Source organism: Tachysurus fulvidraco, chromosome 1 (genome assembly GCF_022655615.1).
Source record: "Tachysurus fulvidraco isolate hzauxx_2018 chromosome 1, HZAU_PFXX_2.0, whole genome shotgun sequence".
Taxonomy (NCBI): Eukaryota; Metazoa; Chordata; class Actinopteri; order Siluriformes; family Bagridae; genus Tachysurus; species Tachysurus fulvidraco.
In genome coordinates, this window is record NC_062518.1 from 44,454,296 (window position 1) to 44,472,440 (window position 18,145).

An 18,145-nucleotide genomic window follows, 5' to 3' on the forward strand; every position below is an offset into this window, starting at 1 on the left:
CTTGTTTGTTTAGACTTGTTGCTGTTGTTGTGTTGCCGTGTGTGTGTGTGTGTGTGTGTGTGTGTGTGTGTGTGTGTGTGTGTGTGTGTGTGTGTGTGTGTGACTCCCGATATCTTTGTCATGATCTGGTCTTCCACACTCCGTCTGGCACAACTCTCTCTCTCTCTCTCTCTCTCTCTCTCTCTCTCTCTCTCTCTCTCTCTCTCTCTCTCTCTCTCTCTGTAAGTGAGACGCCCTGACAGTTCTCAGTAAAACTGCAGATAGTGATAAAGAAATTAAAAACTATTTAAACAGAGGTAATAAATAATCATAAAATTCAATGGTAAAGAAAAAAGAATAAACTTTTCACTTGCAGTATGACAAATTCCTTATGAATCTTCAAAATTAATTGACATTCTTACTATTTCATATTTTCACCTTTGAATTTTCACATTACAAAAATCATTAGATCTCAGCTCAGAAAGAGCTCTTGTATGAAACATCACTTCAAATGTTTACTCACAGTTCACGTTATAAAGTCTGTAAACCACCTGAATTGTTAGTTCACTCTTTATCAGTTCAGATATATAAAATATTGGACAAAAGAGAAAAAAAAACACAAGTGAGCAGAAAGATGAACCTGATGTAGAGCTAAAAGTCCTGGTGCAACCCACTGTACTTTTAGTTGGTTTAGCCTAGGGTATGCAGCTAGTTTTTCTTTGTGGTTAATTTTTTTTTATATAAAAAAAATAAATAAAATAAAAAACAGGGCTACACTAGGCTCTGTTTTTAAATCTGTTCATTTCTTTACACTGTCCTTGATCTCCTACCAGGCTGTTAGAGCTGCAGCTATTGTTTGTGTTTTTAAAGCAGTGATGCTTTTTGATTGTCTGACTATAGACAGGTAATTCTGAAATGTTAATCTGAAGAGACCAAGTGCCACACACTGTACTTTTAATTAGTTTAGCCTAGGTTGTGCAGCTAGTTTTCTTTGCTGTTAATTTCTTTAGCTAAAAAAAAAAGACTACATGAGGCTCTGTTTTTAATTCTTTTCATTTCTTTACACTGTCCGTGTTCACCTAGCTTTTGTGAGTCTAGCTCCCCTGTCCCTTTGTGTCCCAAGTCCTCATGTTCTCGTTTGGATCACTAAAGCAATGATCTGTCCATAGCGGCTTTTCCTCATCTTAAATTTTTATGATTTTCACCTCTTATATTAATAGATATGACATCAGTATATCACAGTGAAATGGTGCAAACAACCAGATGGAGAAACGCTGTGAGAAAACAAACTTGTCACTGTTTCTCGGAAGCGCAGTCATTCAGCTACGGCCGGGTTGAGTCTCCAACGATCTCATGTTTACTTTTAAGACCAGCCTCCTGGTCGAGATGAGGGAGGTTCCTGTGTTATACATCGTTACACTCATTTACTTTACTATTAGCCCCTAGAGAGAGAGAGAGAGAGAGAGATGGCTAAAGTCACTCCTGCTCCCGCCGCGCGCCGGTCTAAGCGCCCAAGAAGAAGGCAGCTTCGAGGACCAAGAAAACCGGCCCTAACGTCTGCGAGCTCATCGTCAAAGCAGTTTCCTTGTCCAAGGAGAGGAGCGGCGTGTATTTTGCCACCCTGAAGAAAGCTTTGGCTGCCGGCGGATACGACGTGGAGAAGAACAACTCTCGCGTCAAGAGCCTCGTTACTAAGGGTACTCTGGTGCAGACCAAAGGGACCGGAGCATCTAGATCTTTCAAAGAAAGCCGCACCCAAAGCAACAATGGCGGCCGCCAAGAAGCCCGCAGCCAAAAAGTCTCCCAAGAAGACGAAGAAGCCCTTAGCTGCCACCAAGAAGAAAGCTATCAAAAAAGCCCTAAGAAGGCCCAAAAGCCGGCAACCCCCAAAAAGTTATCCAAGAGCCCCAAGTGGGCCAAAAAGTTGGTGACACTCAAGAAGGTAAAGGCTGTAACGCCCAAGACCTCAAAGCCCAAAGTGGCGATGGCCAACAAGAAGTAAATGTGTTTCTTCTCATATTTTTTACTCCTTAAACGGCTCTTTTAAGAGCCACCCATATTTTCCCTTAAAGAGCCGTTTCCTATTTTGATAAACATGATAAACAAAATAATGACTTCATGGTGACTTTAGTGGATTCTGTACCGAGTGTTTAGGCAACTACACAGTTGTACGTTCATGTTTACATAAACGTATGAAGAACTAGGGAGAATTGGACAGTTTACATTTTAAATTTCTATATGTTTTATAGATATAAAATCAATTAATATTCAAGCTACTGATTATAAATCAGTTGACAAAGTATTTTCTCTCTACAATGATATGCCTTTATCTCACATTTTCATTCATTCTATCTCACACACGCACATACTGTACACACAAACTCTCTCTCTCTCTCTCTCTCTCTCTCTCTCTCTCTCTCTCTCTCTCTCTCTCTCTCACACACACACACACACACACACACACACACACACACACTCTCTCTCTCTCTCTCTCTCACACACACACACACACACACACACACTCACACACACATTCTCTCTCTCTCTCTCTCTTTCTCTCTCCCACACACACGCGCATGCACTCTCTCCCTCACACACATGTGCCTGTACTCTCTCTCTCTCTCTCTCTCTCTCTCTCTCTCTCTCTCTCTCTCTCTCTCTCTCTCTCTCTCTCTCTCTCTGTCTCAAAAAACAGAACAAAGGCAGTGGAACACTATACTGGCTGCTGGAGGAGCCTCTGGTGTATGGCGGGCGGATGGACATCTCCAGTGTGGCCGTCTCTGCACTGTCCAGGACTCTTATCTTGGCAGGCATTGTGACACTCCGGGAGCTGACCTGTCGAAGGTGGAGGACCTGGCAGCACATATGGGAATACGGGCCCTGCGTGTTGTCTTTCAACTCTTACACTGCTGGAGGTCCTCCTCAACATCTGAGGAGCGTGTTCGGCTGAGGGACTATCAGTACTGTATACAGAGACTGGTCCGACAGTGGAGGAACCTTTTTATCATCTGTTCATTGCTCCTGACCTCGATGGGTGTGAAGGTCCCCTCCTGGAGTGTCGGTTTGAGGCAGAGATGGACTTTGGGACAGTGTCAAGGAAGCTGCTCTACAGAGCCTGTGTTAAGGTTTTAAATAAGAAAAAACTGAGTGGGAGTGTAGACACCTCATGGAGAAATGTACTTGGTTTTAATAATGATATTATTATTAAAGAGTGGAGGGCACTGTACAAACCACTGTTAAGCTGCTGACCTCCAATGGAGGATTTTACACTGTATTGTCTCTGTGAACTCTTTTATTTCCATTTTAAACCCTGATGTTACACACGACTGTCTTTCTGTTCACAGAGAGAAACTGTTTTTCATGTTTTTATTCACTGCTCCAGGTTACAGTCTTTCTTTGTGTTTTTACTGAGCTTCTTAAGGTCTTTTAATGTTGATTTTACTTTTCAGTGTTTTATTCTTGGTTTTAAATATGTCAGGAGAGACAGGTTCAGGTGCCAACTGATCAATTTTATCTTTGGTCAGGCAAAAATGGCAATATACCTGAGCCGAAGAAACAAAATTACTCAGAATACAGACAGTGAGTCTAAAGCCATCTTCTCCAGACTTATTAAATCAAGAGTACTGACAGATTTTAATTTCTATAAAAGCATGAATAACCTGCACATGTTTCAATCAGTGTTGCCAGAATGTTCTATGCGATGTCATTGAAGGAGAACTAAGTTTTGCACCAGATCTAAGCTAATGATGACTATTATTATCAGTTAACCTAATTTACTTGAGTTATTTTCATACTCTTATTTATTTACATAGTTGTTGAGTCACTCTGATTGTTGTCGTTATGTTACTTGTGCAAATAAAGGATGTAAAAGTCTCTCTCTCTCACACACACACACACACACACACACACACACACACACACACACACACACACACACACACACACACACGCTCTCTCTCTCTCTCTCTCTCTCTCTCTCACACACACACACGCATGCACAGACATCTGTCTTTATTGTCTTCTATACTAATATATGCTTTATAGATAAAAAAAATCTGTGAATAATCAAGCTACTGATTATAAGTCAGTTAACAAAATATTTTCTCTCTACAATGATATGCATTTAGTCTTTTATTTTCATGTTTATTTCATTTTCTCTCTCTCACACACACACACACACACACACACACACACACACACACAAACACACACAAACACACACACACACAACACACACACACACACACACACACACACACACACACACACACACACACACACACACACAAACACACACACACACACACACACACACACACACACACACACACACACACACACACACACACACACACACACACACACACACACACACACACACACACACACACACACACAGTGTCTCGGGAGTGGGAGGGGCGTGTGGCGTAGATAGAATGATGGACTGACGCTGGAATTCGACGGCGTGTTTCGGATTGGTTCTTCCGTCACAATGGTCTTAGCCAATAAGAGAGCTGACGTGTTGGTTATGTAGAACAGTTGGTGCTAGAACAGCGCTGGTCTTTCGGTGTTGTTCTTAGAACGTATCGGAACTACAAGATGAGTGGAAGAGGCAAAACTGGTGGTAAAACTAGGGCAAAGGCCAAGACTCGTTCATCCAGGGCCGGACTGCAATTTCCCGTGGGTCGTGTGCACAGGCTTCTGCGTAAGGGTAACTATGCCGAGCGCGTCGGTGCCGGCGCTCCGGTTTATTTGGCCGCTGTGCTCGAGTATCTGACTGCCGAGATCCTCGAGTTGGCTGGCAACGCCGCCCGTGACAACAAGAAGACCCGTATCATTCCCCGCCACCTGCAGCTCGCTGTGCGTAACGACGAGGAGCTGAACAAACTGCTCGGAGGAGTGACCATCGCTCAGGGAGGTGTACTGCCCAACATCCAGGCAGTGTTGCTGCCCAAAAAGACCGAGAAGGCCGTCAAGACCAAGTAAACTCGCTCACTGCTGCGTTTTTCACCCCCAAAAGGCTCTTTTAAGAGCCACCCACTTTTACTGAAAAAGTGCAATTTCATCCTAATTTTAACTCTGTGATTGTGAAATTCCCCAAATACGCTTAAAAAGCGAAAAATAATTGGTCTTGTTATTATTGGATAACCAATAATAATAATATTATTATTATTATTATTATTATTATTATTATTATTATTATTATTATTATTAACGAAAAATGCTCTCTACAGGACCTCTAACACAAACGCTGCAAAAACAGAGCTGTTAAAATCAAGGACTCCAGTAATCATATTTTCACTTTGCTGTCATCTGGTAAGCGCTTCCGTAGCCTGATAGCAAAAAGCGAGAGACAATCAGGCTGCTAAACTCAAAACCAGCCTCTTAACATCTTCATGCCTTCACTTAATATTCACTTTATCAGTAAGATATTCATCATTCACTACCTTACATTGTACATCCTTGTGTATCTTAATATTTAAGACTTCTTTTTACTTTCATGCACATTATTTTCCATTCTATATTTAATTCTAAAGTATACATTATATTATTTTTAATGTTTACTTTTATTTCATTATTTCATAGTTATATTTATGTATATTTTCATCCGTGTTGTATTTTTAATAATTGCACTATCCATTTAGCGGACCTGACTCACATTTCACTGCTGGTTATATGCTCTATATAATTGTGTGTGAGACAAATAAAAATCTTGAATCTTGTCTAAATGACCGAAAGAGGCAGTAGGTTGCTGACCGAGAACAAAAGCGCTGTGCTACTGAGAGCGCCAATAAAATAGGGACGGGCGGTTTGGGTTTCGATCTGTGTCCGTGACAGAGAACGATCCAATAGTCATCACGTGACGTAACGCGTTCTATCCAATGGCAGACGTGTGCTTTCAATACGCCCAATGAGAACAGGGCGGTGTTAGGGCTTAAAAAGACAGCGTTCGCTAGCGCCGTTTATTGTGTTTTTTATTTCCTCCGTGAAGTTCACAGCTCGACGCTATGGCAAGAACCAAGCAGACCGCCCGTAAGTCCACTGGTGGCAAAGCGCCCAGGAAGCAGCTCGCCACTAAGGCTGCACGCAAGAGCGCCCCGGCTACCGGCGGCGTGAAGAAGCCTCACCGTTACAGGCCCGGCACCGTGGCTCTGAGGGAGATCCGCCGTTATCAGAAGTCTACTGAGCTGCTTATCCGCAAGCTGCCCTTCCAGCGCCTGGTCAGAGAAATCGCTCAGGATTTCAAGACCGACTTGCGTTTCCAGAGCTCGGCCGTCATGGCCTTGCAGGAGGCTAGCGAGGCATACCTGGTCGGTCTGTTCGAGGACACCAACCTGTGCGCCATTCACGCCAAGCGAGTGACCATCATGCCTAAGGACATTCAGCTGGCCCGCCGTATTCGCGGGGAGCGCGCTTAAACCTCAATACTCCATAATGTACACAAAGGCTCTTTTAAGAGCCACCACATTATCTCTGAAAAATGAGCACTTCTTCAAATTTTTGTCAGTGAGCTCAGATTTTGTTTGCACATTTATTTTTATATATATATATATATATATATATATATATATATATATATATATATATATATATATATATATATATATATATATATATATATATATATATATATAACTTATGAATGAGTACAGCATTATCTGTACTCGGAGTGGGTGGGGCCTAACCCGGAAGTAGGCTTGTCTTGAAATGTCCGGTATGTTATTTTAAGCATGCAAATCATATGGGTTGATCAGAAATTGTTATTTACAGGACAGCATCAGGATTAAGTTTCAGATCAATGGTTTTGATCACGATAGCAAACAAACTATATTACAGAACAAGTTTTGCAACAATTAAAACAAAACAATGCAGTGCAATTATGAAGTGCAATGAACAACATAACTTTCTTTTTGACTTAATTTTTTATGATCAGTCTGATTTTTTTTTTTTGCTTCTTTTTTTTTTTTTTATTTCCACACCAGGTGTGTGTGCTTAATAATTAATTTGTAATATTTATAACACTAGTTTACTACCTTTGTTTTTATGAAATACAGCAAAAACGTGTCAGACACTCATTGTCTGGTTACTGGTTAGAGACATCTAATTTGAAGTAAATATTATTATTAGTATTATTTTTTCCCAGTGCTACTTTTGCACATTTCAGAATATTGCTTCTACTACTACTACTACTACTACTACTACTACTACCATCATCAACAACAACAACAAAACTAATATAAAAGCAATAAATTGCATAATTAAAACTTACTGTTATGAATACTATTTGGTCTTATATGTTGTTTGCTAAAAATTGCAACAATACATTTTGCAACAATACATGTGTACATACATACATACCATACATACACACAGTGTTGTAATGTAATGGAGTACAGAGTTACCGTACCGAGAAATTTCACGTATCTGTACTTTACTTCGCTATTTAAATTTTCACTTTTACTCCACTACATTTCCTAGATAAAATGTATACTGGTACCAATGTATACATAATGTATACCACTTTTACGATTTTAAATAATAAAAATAACTATTGGCTTACTGTGTAGTCATATAATATATAATATAAAACTCTTCTTGTTTTAAATTCTCACTGAGGGCTAAACCCCCAAAGATGAAATCCTAGAACTGCTCCTGCTTTAGTAGCTGCAGTATTTGGTTTTCCAGTGTAATAATGAATTAGATGTTTTTCATTAAATGTGTCTGTGATCCTGCATGTGACATCTTTTAACTCCTCAAACAACTGCTATACTAAATAAGGATACATAATGTAAGAAGTGTTTTTAAATGCTCTCGTTGTTACCAAATGCTAAGAAGAACACATAGATTAAATAATTTATAAGCTAAATAATACACAAACATAATAGTATTGTGGATGGATGTTGACCTCCAGCGTGTGGCCAAATTTAGGAAACGCAAGTTACTCACACAATAGAAATATAATTTGTAGTTATTATTATTATTATTATTATTATTATTATTATTATTATTAGTAGTAGTAGTAGTAGTAGTAGTAGTAGTAGTAATTTATTAGTTTTTTTTTTTTAATTTTTTTTTATTTACTACTTCTGCTAATACTAATTGTACTGCTACCAATCTTACACAAAATCAAACACTATGAAAGAATACAAGGTGTAAAAACAACAGCAGAAAGAGTGGTTAAGGTTACAGCTTATGCTGATGATTATAGCAATTTTAATTAATATTCACTTTGAATTAAAGGTGATGAGAGATTTTAAGAAATATGAAGAAATATCTGTCACTAATCTGAATCAAAACAAAACAGAAGCAGTATGGACGAGTGCTGTTCCATCCCTAGACACCCAAACCAAAGAAGGTGAAAGTATTAGGCTTATCAATTACAAACAGTAAATGTGCTGAATACAACTGGGAAGAGAAAGAGTTTTAAATAAAAACTGAAAATGAAAACTGGAAATAGCTCATTATAAATCAAGAAATCGGTTAATTAAATCGTTTGTATTTTCTAAATTATTGCCTTTCCCTCTGACAATAGAATGATAAAATTTAATTAAATGTGTGTAGGCATTGAATGGAGAAACAATAGAGAAGATACAACAAACATTTCTATACAAACCAACAAACCTATGAGGTCTGGGTGCTACTGTGCTGGGTAATAATCTAAACATAGCTTTTTGTAAACATGTGACACAGGCAATGGAAAGAAGGACTGAATGGAGCGAGAAAAAACTTTTTATAAATTAGTATTCAGAGATTTCACATTTAAATAAAGACTAATTAAATGCTGTAAATGTAAATGATTTTAAACAGAAGGAAAAAAAATGAATATCTTTTGATAAAATGTACACAATCAGCATAAGGCATAAAGTAAAAAACCTTGATTTAAATATAAATGTGAATGAAAAAAACCAAATGCACTGTAATATATTGTAATAGTGTATTTTTTGACACAAAGCTAACAAAAATGTGATGGAAATTTACTGGCTATTTATTTATTTATTTTGTATTGTCAATTCTAAATTTTGGAAAAATTCTAACTTTCGCTCTACTTTTATTTGTATGATGCCTGAATAATACATCTCACTCACGCAGAAAAGAGATTTGCACCTTTGTATGAAAAATTGGGCGGCTCTTAAAAGAGCCTTTGTGTTGATAAAGACAGCGGTGACGCGCTTTACTTGGAGCTGGTGTACTTGGTGACGGCCTTGGTGCCCTCAGACACGGCGTGCTTGGCCAACTCTCCGGGAAGCAACAGACGCACGGCAGTCTGGATCTCTCTAGAGGTGATGGTGGAGCGCTTGTTGTAATGAGCCAGACGAGAAGACTCACCGGCGATGCGCTCAAAAATATCGTTGACAAACGAGTTCATGATGCCCATAGCCTTAGAGGAGATCCCGGTATCAGGGTGCACCTGCTTCAGCACTTTGTACACGTAGATGGCGTAACTCTCCTTCCTGGTCTTTCTGCGCTTCTTGCCACCTTTGCCTGCCGTCTTCGTTACGGCTTTCTTGGATCCCTTCTTAGGCGCGGTTTTAGCTGGTTCAGGCATGGTGTTGCTGCTCGCGTGAACTGCAAGAGACTGAGTAACACCCACCTAGCGGCTGCTTTATTTATAGGCTGACATTGTAATTATGCACAAGAGAACAAATGTATGTTATTGGTCATAATCCCAAAGCTCCTGACGCGCAGCGCCTCCTCCCGCCCCTCCTACACACTTATTCCTCCCCGCTGTGCTTTGTTCCCATCCCGCCGTTTTACACTCAGCTTTGCGCTTTAAGACAAAAGAAAAAATGGGAAAACAATCCTGTTTCTACCACCAGACTTTACACACACACACACACACACACACACACACACACACACACACACACACACACACACACACACACACACACACAAATATATATACATATTCACAAAAAATATTCAAGCTATAGTGCATTGTTGAGCTCAGCAACATAAAAAGGCCTGGCCATCCACGGAAGACAACAATAGTAGATGACCGCAAACTGTTCATTAGCCTCAAGAATAGAAAGGCCAGATTAGACTTTGCCAAAAAAACATCCAAAAAAGCCCGACCAGATCTGGAAAAGCATTCTTTGGACCGATGAAACTAAGATCACCTTTACCAGAATGATGAGAAAAGTATGGAGAAGGCTTTTAACAGCTCATGCTCCAAAGCATACGACGTAATCTGTAAAACATATTGGAGGCTGTCTAATGGCATGGGCATGCATGGGTTCCAGTAGCACTGGGTCACTGGTGTTTATTGATGATGTGACAAAAGCAGCCGGATGAATTCGAAAGTGTATAGGATTATACTGTCTGCCCAGATTAAGCCAAATGCAGCAAAATTGATTGGATGGTATTTCACAGTACAGATGGACAATGATCCAAAACACACTGCAGGAGGTTTTGACAAAAAGAAATGGAATATTCTGCAATGGCTGAGTCAATCACCTGAACTCAAACCAATTGAACATGAATTTCACTTGCTGAAAGCAAAACTAAAGGCAGAAAGAACAACCCACGAACAAATTTAGAATGATTAATGTTGGAGAAAATGTAGCTCTCTTAGACTATGAACTTTAAAGATTCTGTAATATTTTGTTTTTTCAGCTGATATCATGACTCCTGAATGTTTATAATGTACCCAGATGAACAGGGAACACCGGGCCTCCTAGTAGTGGACCTAGGAGTATAGAATACAAGCCTCAAGCCTTAATCGCACGGAAGACGATCGGAGCTGGTGAAGTGAAGAGGGATTGACATATCTGCTATTCATAATATTTGCAAGTTTGATATAATAGTGTAAAGAATTATGGGGATGTATTATGTGTACACCTGACTAAAGAGATGAGTTTTTAATCTATATTTAAACTGGGAAAGTGTGTCTAAGCCCCAAACACTATCAGGAAGACTATTCCAAAGTTTGGGAGCTAAATATAAGAATGCTCTACCGCTTAGTAGACTTAGATATTCTGGGAATTACCAGAAGTAATAAGTTTTGTGATCTCAGAAAGCGTGAAGGATTGTAACGTGTTAGAAGACTAGTTAGATACATGGGATCTAAACCATTAAGAACCTTGTATGTAAGTAACAACAGTTTGTAATCAATTCTAAACTTATCAGGTAGCCAATGTAGAGATGATAAAATTGGGGTTATATGATCATACTTTCTTGTCCTAGTGAGAACTCTGGCAGCTGCATTTTGCACTAATTGTAGCCTATTTATTAAAGATGCCGGACAACCACCTAGTAATGCATTACAACAGTCCAGTCTAGAGTCATGAATGCATGAACTAGCTTCTCAGCATCAGATACAGACAGGATGAAGACAAGTTGCTGTCTAATATAACATCCAGGTCTTTCACTGTGTAGCTACTAGTAACACTACATCTCTCTAAATGGAAGTTGAATTGTGAGAATTTCTGTGTACTGGTTTTTGGACCGATAAGTAGTATTTCTGTCTTATCAGAGTTTAACAACAGAAAATTACAGCTCATTAAATTTTTTATCTCTCTAAGGCACTGACTTAATTTGGACAATTTAGCTATTTCATCTGGTTTTGATGAGAAGTTAAAAGCTGTGGCTTTCTCTTTGTTTATGAACGTGTTCTATTGTGTATACCGCTGGTCTTAGACCCGCCTCCTCGCCTGTTCTCAACTGGGTCCAGGAGATGGAGGATAAATATTCGGCCTCTGGGTGGTGTGTTTTATTGAGTGGCTTCACTTGGAGAGAGTAGCATTATGTCTGGTAGAGGTAAAGGCGGTAAGGGACTCGGCAAAGGGGGCGCAAAGCGTCATCGTAAAGTCCTGCGAGACAACATCCAGGGAATCACCAAGCCGGCTATTCGCCGTCTGGCTCGCCGTGGCGGTGTTAAGCGTATTTCTGGTCTGATCTACGAAGAGACTCGCGGTGTGCTGAAAGTCTTCTTGGAGAACGTGATCCGCGATGCCGTCACCTACACCGAGCACGCTAAGAGAAAGACCGTCACCGCTATGGATGTGGTGTACGCCCTGAAACGCCAGGGGCGCACTCTGTATGGCTTCGGCGGGTAAACATTCAACAACCGACCACGTAAACACAACGGCTCTTTTAAGAGCCACCCAAATATCCACAAAGAGATGTTCCTTCTTTACTGCATGTTTGACGCAAATGACGCCTAAAGCTGTACTATTTAGAGCATTCCCACACTTTATGTACATTATTGATCGTTCATACTCAATATTTATATTTTATTCAATCTATATTTTAAACTCATCCCGTCTATATTGTATCTCATCAACTGCATTGTTTTCTTGTATAGGGTTATTTATGTCTGTACCATTGAGAGTCATAAACTGCTGGAACCAAATTCCTTGTGTGTTTCAACACACTTTGCCAATATAGCTGATTCTGATTCAGACAGGAGGGAGGAGGCGTTCCGCATCAGGAGCTTAATGACCAATAACACACATTTGTTCTCTTGTGCATGATTACAATGTCACTCTATAAATAGAGCAGCCGCTAGTGGGTGTTACTCATTCTCTTGCAGTTCACTCGAGCAGCATCATCATGCCTGAACCAGCTAAAACCGCGCCTAAGAAGGGCTCCAAGAAGGCCGTGACCAAGACGGCAGGTAAAGGCGGCAAGAAGCGCAGAAAGACCAGGAAGGAGAGTTACGCCATCTACGTGTACAAAGTGCTGAAGCAGGTGCACCCTGATACCGGGATCTCCTCTAAGGCTATGGGCATCATGAACTCGTTCGTCAACGATATTTTTGAGCGCATCGCCGGTGAGTCTTCTCGTCTTGCTCACTACAACAAGCGCTCCACCATCTCCTCCAGGGAGATCCAGACTGCCGTGCGTCTGTTGCTTCCCGGAGAGTTGGCCAAGCACGCCGTGTCTGAGGGCACCAAGGCCGTCACCAAGTACACCAGCTCCAAGTAAAGCTGACGCGTCACCGCTGTCTTTATCAACACAAAGGCTCTTTTAAGAGCCGCCCACTTTTTCATACAAGGTGCAAATCTTTCTTTGAGCGAGCGTGAGAGACAGAAAAAAACATTTCACGTATATATTCTGTCAGTGCTAATGTATTTTAATTTGTAATAACAATTTTTTTTACAAACTTTATTGAATGATTGCAATTAAAATTCTTATTCGAAAGTACATCATGTTTTACAATTATACATTTGAATTCAAAAATATAAAACTTACATCAGTTACCAAAAAAACAAATTTAATCACATCTGTCAAGATTTGACACATTTACATATTTACAAGCATCTATCAGCAAAACATTTTTAATAAAGTCCACTGTAATTTGTTTTTTGATTGTCAGTGCATGTTCTCTTGTTTTTATCTCACAATTTATTTTTCTTTCTTTCTCTTTTCATGGCCAGCTGAATAACTCTGCTTCAAAATGTCATCTACACAGCAGGGGCAATTCTAGGGTCAGAGCTTTAGGGGTGCTGAGCTCCTTTATAGGGGTGCTGAAGCTAAGGGTTAGGGTAATGCTAGGAGTTCAGGAGTTAAGCCTGGTTCAGGTTAAATCCTCTGAGTGTGTGGAATGAATAAATACAGCAAAAGAAAACCATTAAACTTTCTTTTATTGTCTAGTTTGATAGTCAGCCACAACTGAAAAATAACGGATCTAACTCTAGGAATGAATAACAACTCATTTAAAAGCCGCAGTGAGTGTTTTCACACATACTGGTTGTATACAGTGATCTGTCGTTTATTTTCACTCTGGTCCAAACGCCAGGGCTTCATGTTTCCATAATGACTGACCAGAAAAGACACACATGACGTCATGTTTACATGACTCCCGATTGTTAAAATGAGTATCACATTAATGATAAACTTTACCAACAGAGACACACATACGCACTGCACAGGCACGCAGTTTATTTGTCGCGCTGCTGTTTTTTTTTCACACACTAGCAGTTAATAAACAGAACTGCATGCGTCTTGTGGAAGAACATAGTAACCGGCGCTACTTCTCTCTCTACAGTGTCACTTCCTGGGTGTGGTCTTCTAGAAACATGTGAAGTTTAGCACATACAGCACTGTTTGAGTCAGAAACAACCAGAGACTCTAAACTTATTAACAGAAGTCTAAAGCTCTCAGATTCTGTACTTTATCACTGTTCTTTTAGAAACATAACACAGACATAATACAGAGTCAGTGACAGGCTGTACAAAAATTATACAAAATTTCATAGCCATGTGCAAGAGGTTTCTTAAAAAAAAAAAAAAAAAAACACTAATTTTTATCAGTTAATCACAGACAAAAAAACAAAACATGCAACTGTAAGAAACGCAGCACATATAATAATAGAGGGTACAAACATGAATGAATAAGGAAACATCAGCAGTGCTATGGATAAAATTAAACAGATACAGGTCAAGTGCTTCAGTTATTATTCAGATCAAATATCAGAATGTAGAAAAATATGATCTGAGTGACACAGTGGCTTATTCTTTGGTACAAGATCAGCTAGTTTGAGTATTTCAGAAACTTTTCATGCAATAATATAAATATATAAATAATTTTTTTTTTTACAACCACGGCCCCTTATGAATTATAGCTCCACCCTGTGACTTAGATGAGTGCCAGAGTCAATGGGACAATTAAAGAGTAAGTGGGCCAATGTGTAGGTTCGAGAGGAGCAGTGGTGAGAAACGGAAGACAGTCAGACAAGATAAGGTGTAATAGGCTTAACAAAAAAAAAAAGCTGTATATTCAATCCAAAATGGTATGTAAACAATGAACACATAAAATACATATAAGCAAATTTCAAAATCTAATCAAATTAAATCCAGATGTTATACTTGATTTAGGTTTGGCCTAAATGAGTGAGATGAGATTAAGAAGATACTGTATGTGAAACCTGATGATGCTTTATGCTTTACTATAAGAAAGTTCACAATAACGTTCACAATCATAGTTCCAACCGCTTGGTTTTACAAAAATAAAATAAATAAATAAATAAATAAATAAATAAAAATAATGTTTACTATTACTTCAAACACATAGTACATTACATATCAGAAAATTACTTTGTCTTTTTCTAGTACGATACTTGTACTTTTACTCAAGTACAGTATTGCTTTCTAATACTTTACACAACACTGATATTTATAATATTGAATTGCATTTCACACTTCTTGGTACCTGTCAGTTTAATATATTTAATTATCATTACAGCCCATACTCAATGTAAATCAGAGATAAGACAACCAGATTAAGTTTAAGATTTTCAGTAAAATGAAAAAGAGCTCAGGTTATCCACCCAATAATAGCCAGTAACACTGGGATTTGTTGTGTTAAACTGTATTTTTTATTTTATTTTATTTTTTTTTTTCCCCGTCGATGAATAAAACTGTTGAAAGGACAACACAACTTTTTCTCCTCAAGAGAGATTTCTTTACTCATTTTTGGTCAACAGGACTTCAGGTGAACATTCAGCTAACCTCACTGCACTGGATAACTTTCTGTAGGAACTGATATTGGAAAAGTGAAGTGACTAATCATCTCAGAACTGTTTATACATTTAATTGAATTTGAATTTGAATTTTAATTGTTGTTCTGCATACTGCTGTATTGTTTTCCATTTTTCTTACCTTTGTCGATTTACCAGGGTTTAAATGTAAAACAAATCTGAAAAAACTAAAAGTGTTGGGTATATACATTATAGCCATTTAAAATTAGATCAAGTAAATAGATTAGAAAATTTAAATTATAAGTAGGTCAAACATTAATTTAGGTCTGATTTTATAAAATAGGAACAACAACTAGGCCAAACCTAAATCAAGTATAACATCTGGATTTAATTTTATTGGATTTTGAAATCTGCTGATATGTATTTCATTTGTTCATTGTTTACATATCATTTTGAATTGAATATACAGCTTTCATATAAATATTTTTGTTAAGCTGATTACACCTTATGTTGTCTATCTGTCTTCAGTTTAATTGTCCCATTCACTCTGGCACTCATTTAAGTCACAAGGTGGAACTATAATTCATAAGGGGCCATGATTGTAAAGAAATGTTACTTATATTTTTATATTATTGCATGTTATTCTGGGTGCCCCACAAACTTGTGGACAAAAATAACAATTAGGCAACATGATTTCTGTTTCAAATCAAGGATGTACAGAGATTTCATGATATACTTCCTTTGTGTTTAACACATCATGAATATGTAAGAACATAACACTTCTACTTCACTTAATAAGAAGCAGTAGTGCCAGATGAGGACGTTTCTCATTAACATCAGCAGCTCAGTGCGTTAGATGCAGGATAAAATAATTTGAAGTACATGTCCTGATGGCACTATAACTTGAGTTTAAAAGCTCTTTATTAACTACCGACCTGCTGAACACAGAGTTGTAACATTTTATTACTTTACAACAATACAAAAACAGTAAAAATAAATTTGAACGTTTCCACTGAATCTGTGTGTAATAGTATTGTGGATTGATTTTGACCGCCATCGTGTGGCCAGGTTTAGGATGTGCAGGTTACTCACACAATATAAACTACAAAAAAACAATTTCAGGAAGAGTGGTTAAGGTTACAGCTCATGCTGATGATAATTTTAATTAATATTGATTTTGAATAAAAAGTGATGAGACATTTTAAGAAATATAAAGAAATACCTAGTACTGAACTGAATCAAAACAAAACAGAAGTTGTATGGATGAGCAATAGTGTTGTTCCACCCCTAGACACCCAAATCCAAGAAGAGGTGAAAGTATTAGGCTTAACAATTACAAACAGTAAATGTTTAAATCAAGGATTCAGTTAAATCGTATGTATTATCTAAATTATTGTCTTTCCCTCTGACAATGAAATTATAATAAAATGAAATAACGTGTGTAGGTTTTATATGGATAAACAATAGAGAAGTTACAACACAAACATTTCTATACAAACCAACAAACCTAGGAGGTCTGGGTGCTACTGAGCTGGATTATATATTAAACATAGCTTTTTGTAAACACGTGACACAGGCAATGGAAAAAAATGACTGAATGGATAAGAGATATGAACTCATTAAGAAAAAGGATAGGACGAGCAAGAAAAAGCTTACCTTTTTATTATAAACTAGTATAAAGAGATTCTACATTTAAATATAAAGACTGGTTTAAACAATCTAACAAAAGTAGATATGTGAAAATAAGTACGAGTCTAGTGAAATATAAACATTTTACTTCAAATGAAAGTGAACAATGTATTAAAAATGTAAACTAAAAGCTTATACGAAAACATTAGTTATGTTATATGGCTTGTAACTGTTTGAAGACTTGCTGTGAGATGTGTAGATAAATATGAAAGTGAAGTGACATACGGCTAAGTATGGTGAACAATACTCAGAATTAATTCTCTGTATTTGACCCATCCAAAGTGCACACACACACACAGAGCAGTGGGCAGCCATTATGCTGCGGCGCCTGGGGGGCAGTTGGGGGTTTCGGAGCCTTGCTCAAGGGCACCTCAGTTGTGGCCGACCCGAGACTCAATCCCACAACCTTAGGATTACGAGTCAGACTCTCTAACCATTAGGCCACGACTTGCTCTCTAACGATTAGGCCTAAACTTGTTTATAGAGTTAATTTACAAAAGAAAAAATTCTTCATTGTAACTTTGAACAATGATAGAGATTTATGCACTTATGTACGTCGCTCTGGATAAGGGTTTCTGCCAAATGCTGTAAATGCAAATGATTTTAAAGAGGATGAAAATATGTAATATCTTTTGATAAATTGTACACATTCTGCAGAAATATGGCATAACGTAAAAAGCTAAATTTAAATATGTGAACGAAAGAAAAACATTTTGTAATATATTGTAATTTAATTTTCAACACAAAGCTAACATAAATGTTATGGAACTTTACTGGCTAATTGTATTGTCAATTCTAAAACTTGGAAAACTAGATGTAAAATGGTTAGTAACCAGTGCAATATTCCGGCTAATGTAGGATACAAACAAATTGTGAGATAAAAACACAGAAGAACATGCACTGACTATCAAAACACATTACCTTGGACTTTACTAAAAATGTTTTGCTAATAGATGCTTGTAAATGTGGAACATTTTGAAGCAGATATGACTAAACATTCAAATGTATGATTGTAAAACATGTACTTCTGAATGAGAATTTCATTTAAAAAAA

At 38.0% G+C, this 18,145-nt stretch overlaps 5 protein-coding genes and 1 pseudogene across 5 annotated transcripts; 5 read left to right on the forward strand and 1 right to left on the reverse strand.

Annotated features, from left to right (window-relative positions):
• Nucleotides 1-1,445: 1,445 nt before the first annotated feature.
• LOC113662317 lies at nt 1,446-1,915 on the forward strand (annotated as a pseudogene).
• Nucleotides 1,916-4,409: 2,494 nt separating this feature from the next.
• LOC113662281 (histone H2A-like) lies at nt 4,410-5,010 on the forward strand. The gene has a single exon (XM_027177018.2). The coding sequence runs from the start codon at nt 4,579-4,581 to the stop codon at nt 4,963-4,965; it is 387 nt and encodes a 128-aa protein (XP_027032819.1). The 5' UTR covers nt 4,410-4,578; the 3' UTR covers nt 4,966-5,010.
• A 923-nt stretch (nt 5,011-5,933) lies between these two features.
• On the forward strand, nt 5,934-6,445 carry LOC113662271 (histone H3). Its single transcript, XM_027177009.2, has one exon. The coding sequence runs from the start codon at nt 5,988-5,990 to the stop codon at nt 6,396-6,398; it is 411 nt and encodes a 136-aa protein (XP_027032810.1). The 5' UTR covers nt 5,934-5,987; the 3' UTR covers nt 6,399-6,445.
• Nucleotides 6,446-9,101: 2,656 nt separating this feature from the next.
• Nucleotides 9,102-9,545, reverse strand: LOC113662300 (histone H2B). Its single transcript, XM_027177036.2, has one exon. The coding sequence runs from the start codon at nt 9,524-9,526 to the stop codon at nt 9,152-9,154; it is 375 nt and encodes a 124-aa protein (XP_027032837.1). The 5' UTR covers nt 9,527-9,545; the 3' UTR covers nt 9,102-9,151.
• Nucleotides 9,546-11,710: 2,165 nt separating this feature from the next.
• LOC113662294 (histone H4) lies at nt 11,711-12,091 on the forward strand. Its single transcript, XM_027177029.2, has one exon. It carries the CDS (start codon nt 11,727-11,729, stop codon nt 12,036-12,038), a length of 312 nt encoding a protein of 103 aa, XP_027032830.1. The 5' UTR covers nt 11,711-11,726; the 3' UTR covers nt 12,039-12,091.
• A 398-nt stretch (nt 12,092-12,489) lies between these two features.
• On the forward strand, nt 12,490-13,044 carry LOC113662291 (histone H2B-like). Its single transcript, XM_027177025.2, has one exon. The coding sequence runs from the start codon at nt 12,535-12,537 to the stop codon at nt 12,907-12,909; it is 375 nt and encodes a 124-aa protein (XP_027032826.1). The 5' UTR covers nt 12,490-12,534; the 3' UTR covers nt 12,910-13,044.
• Nucleotides 13,045-18,145: the final 5,101 nt, after the last annotated feature.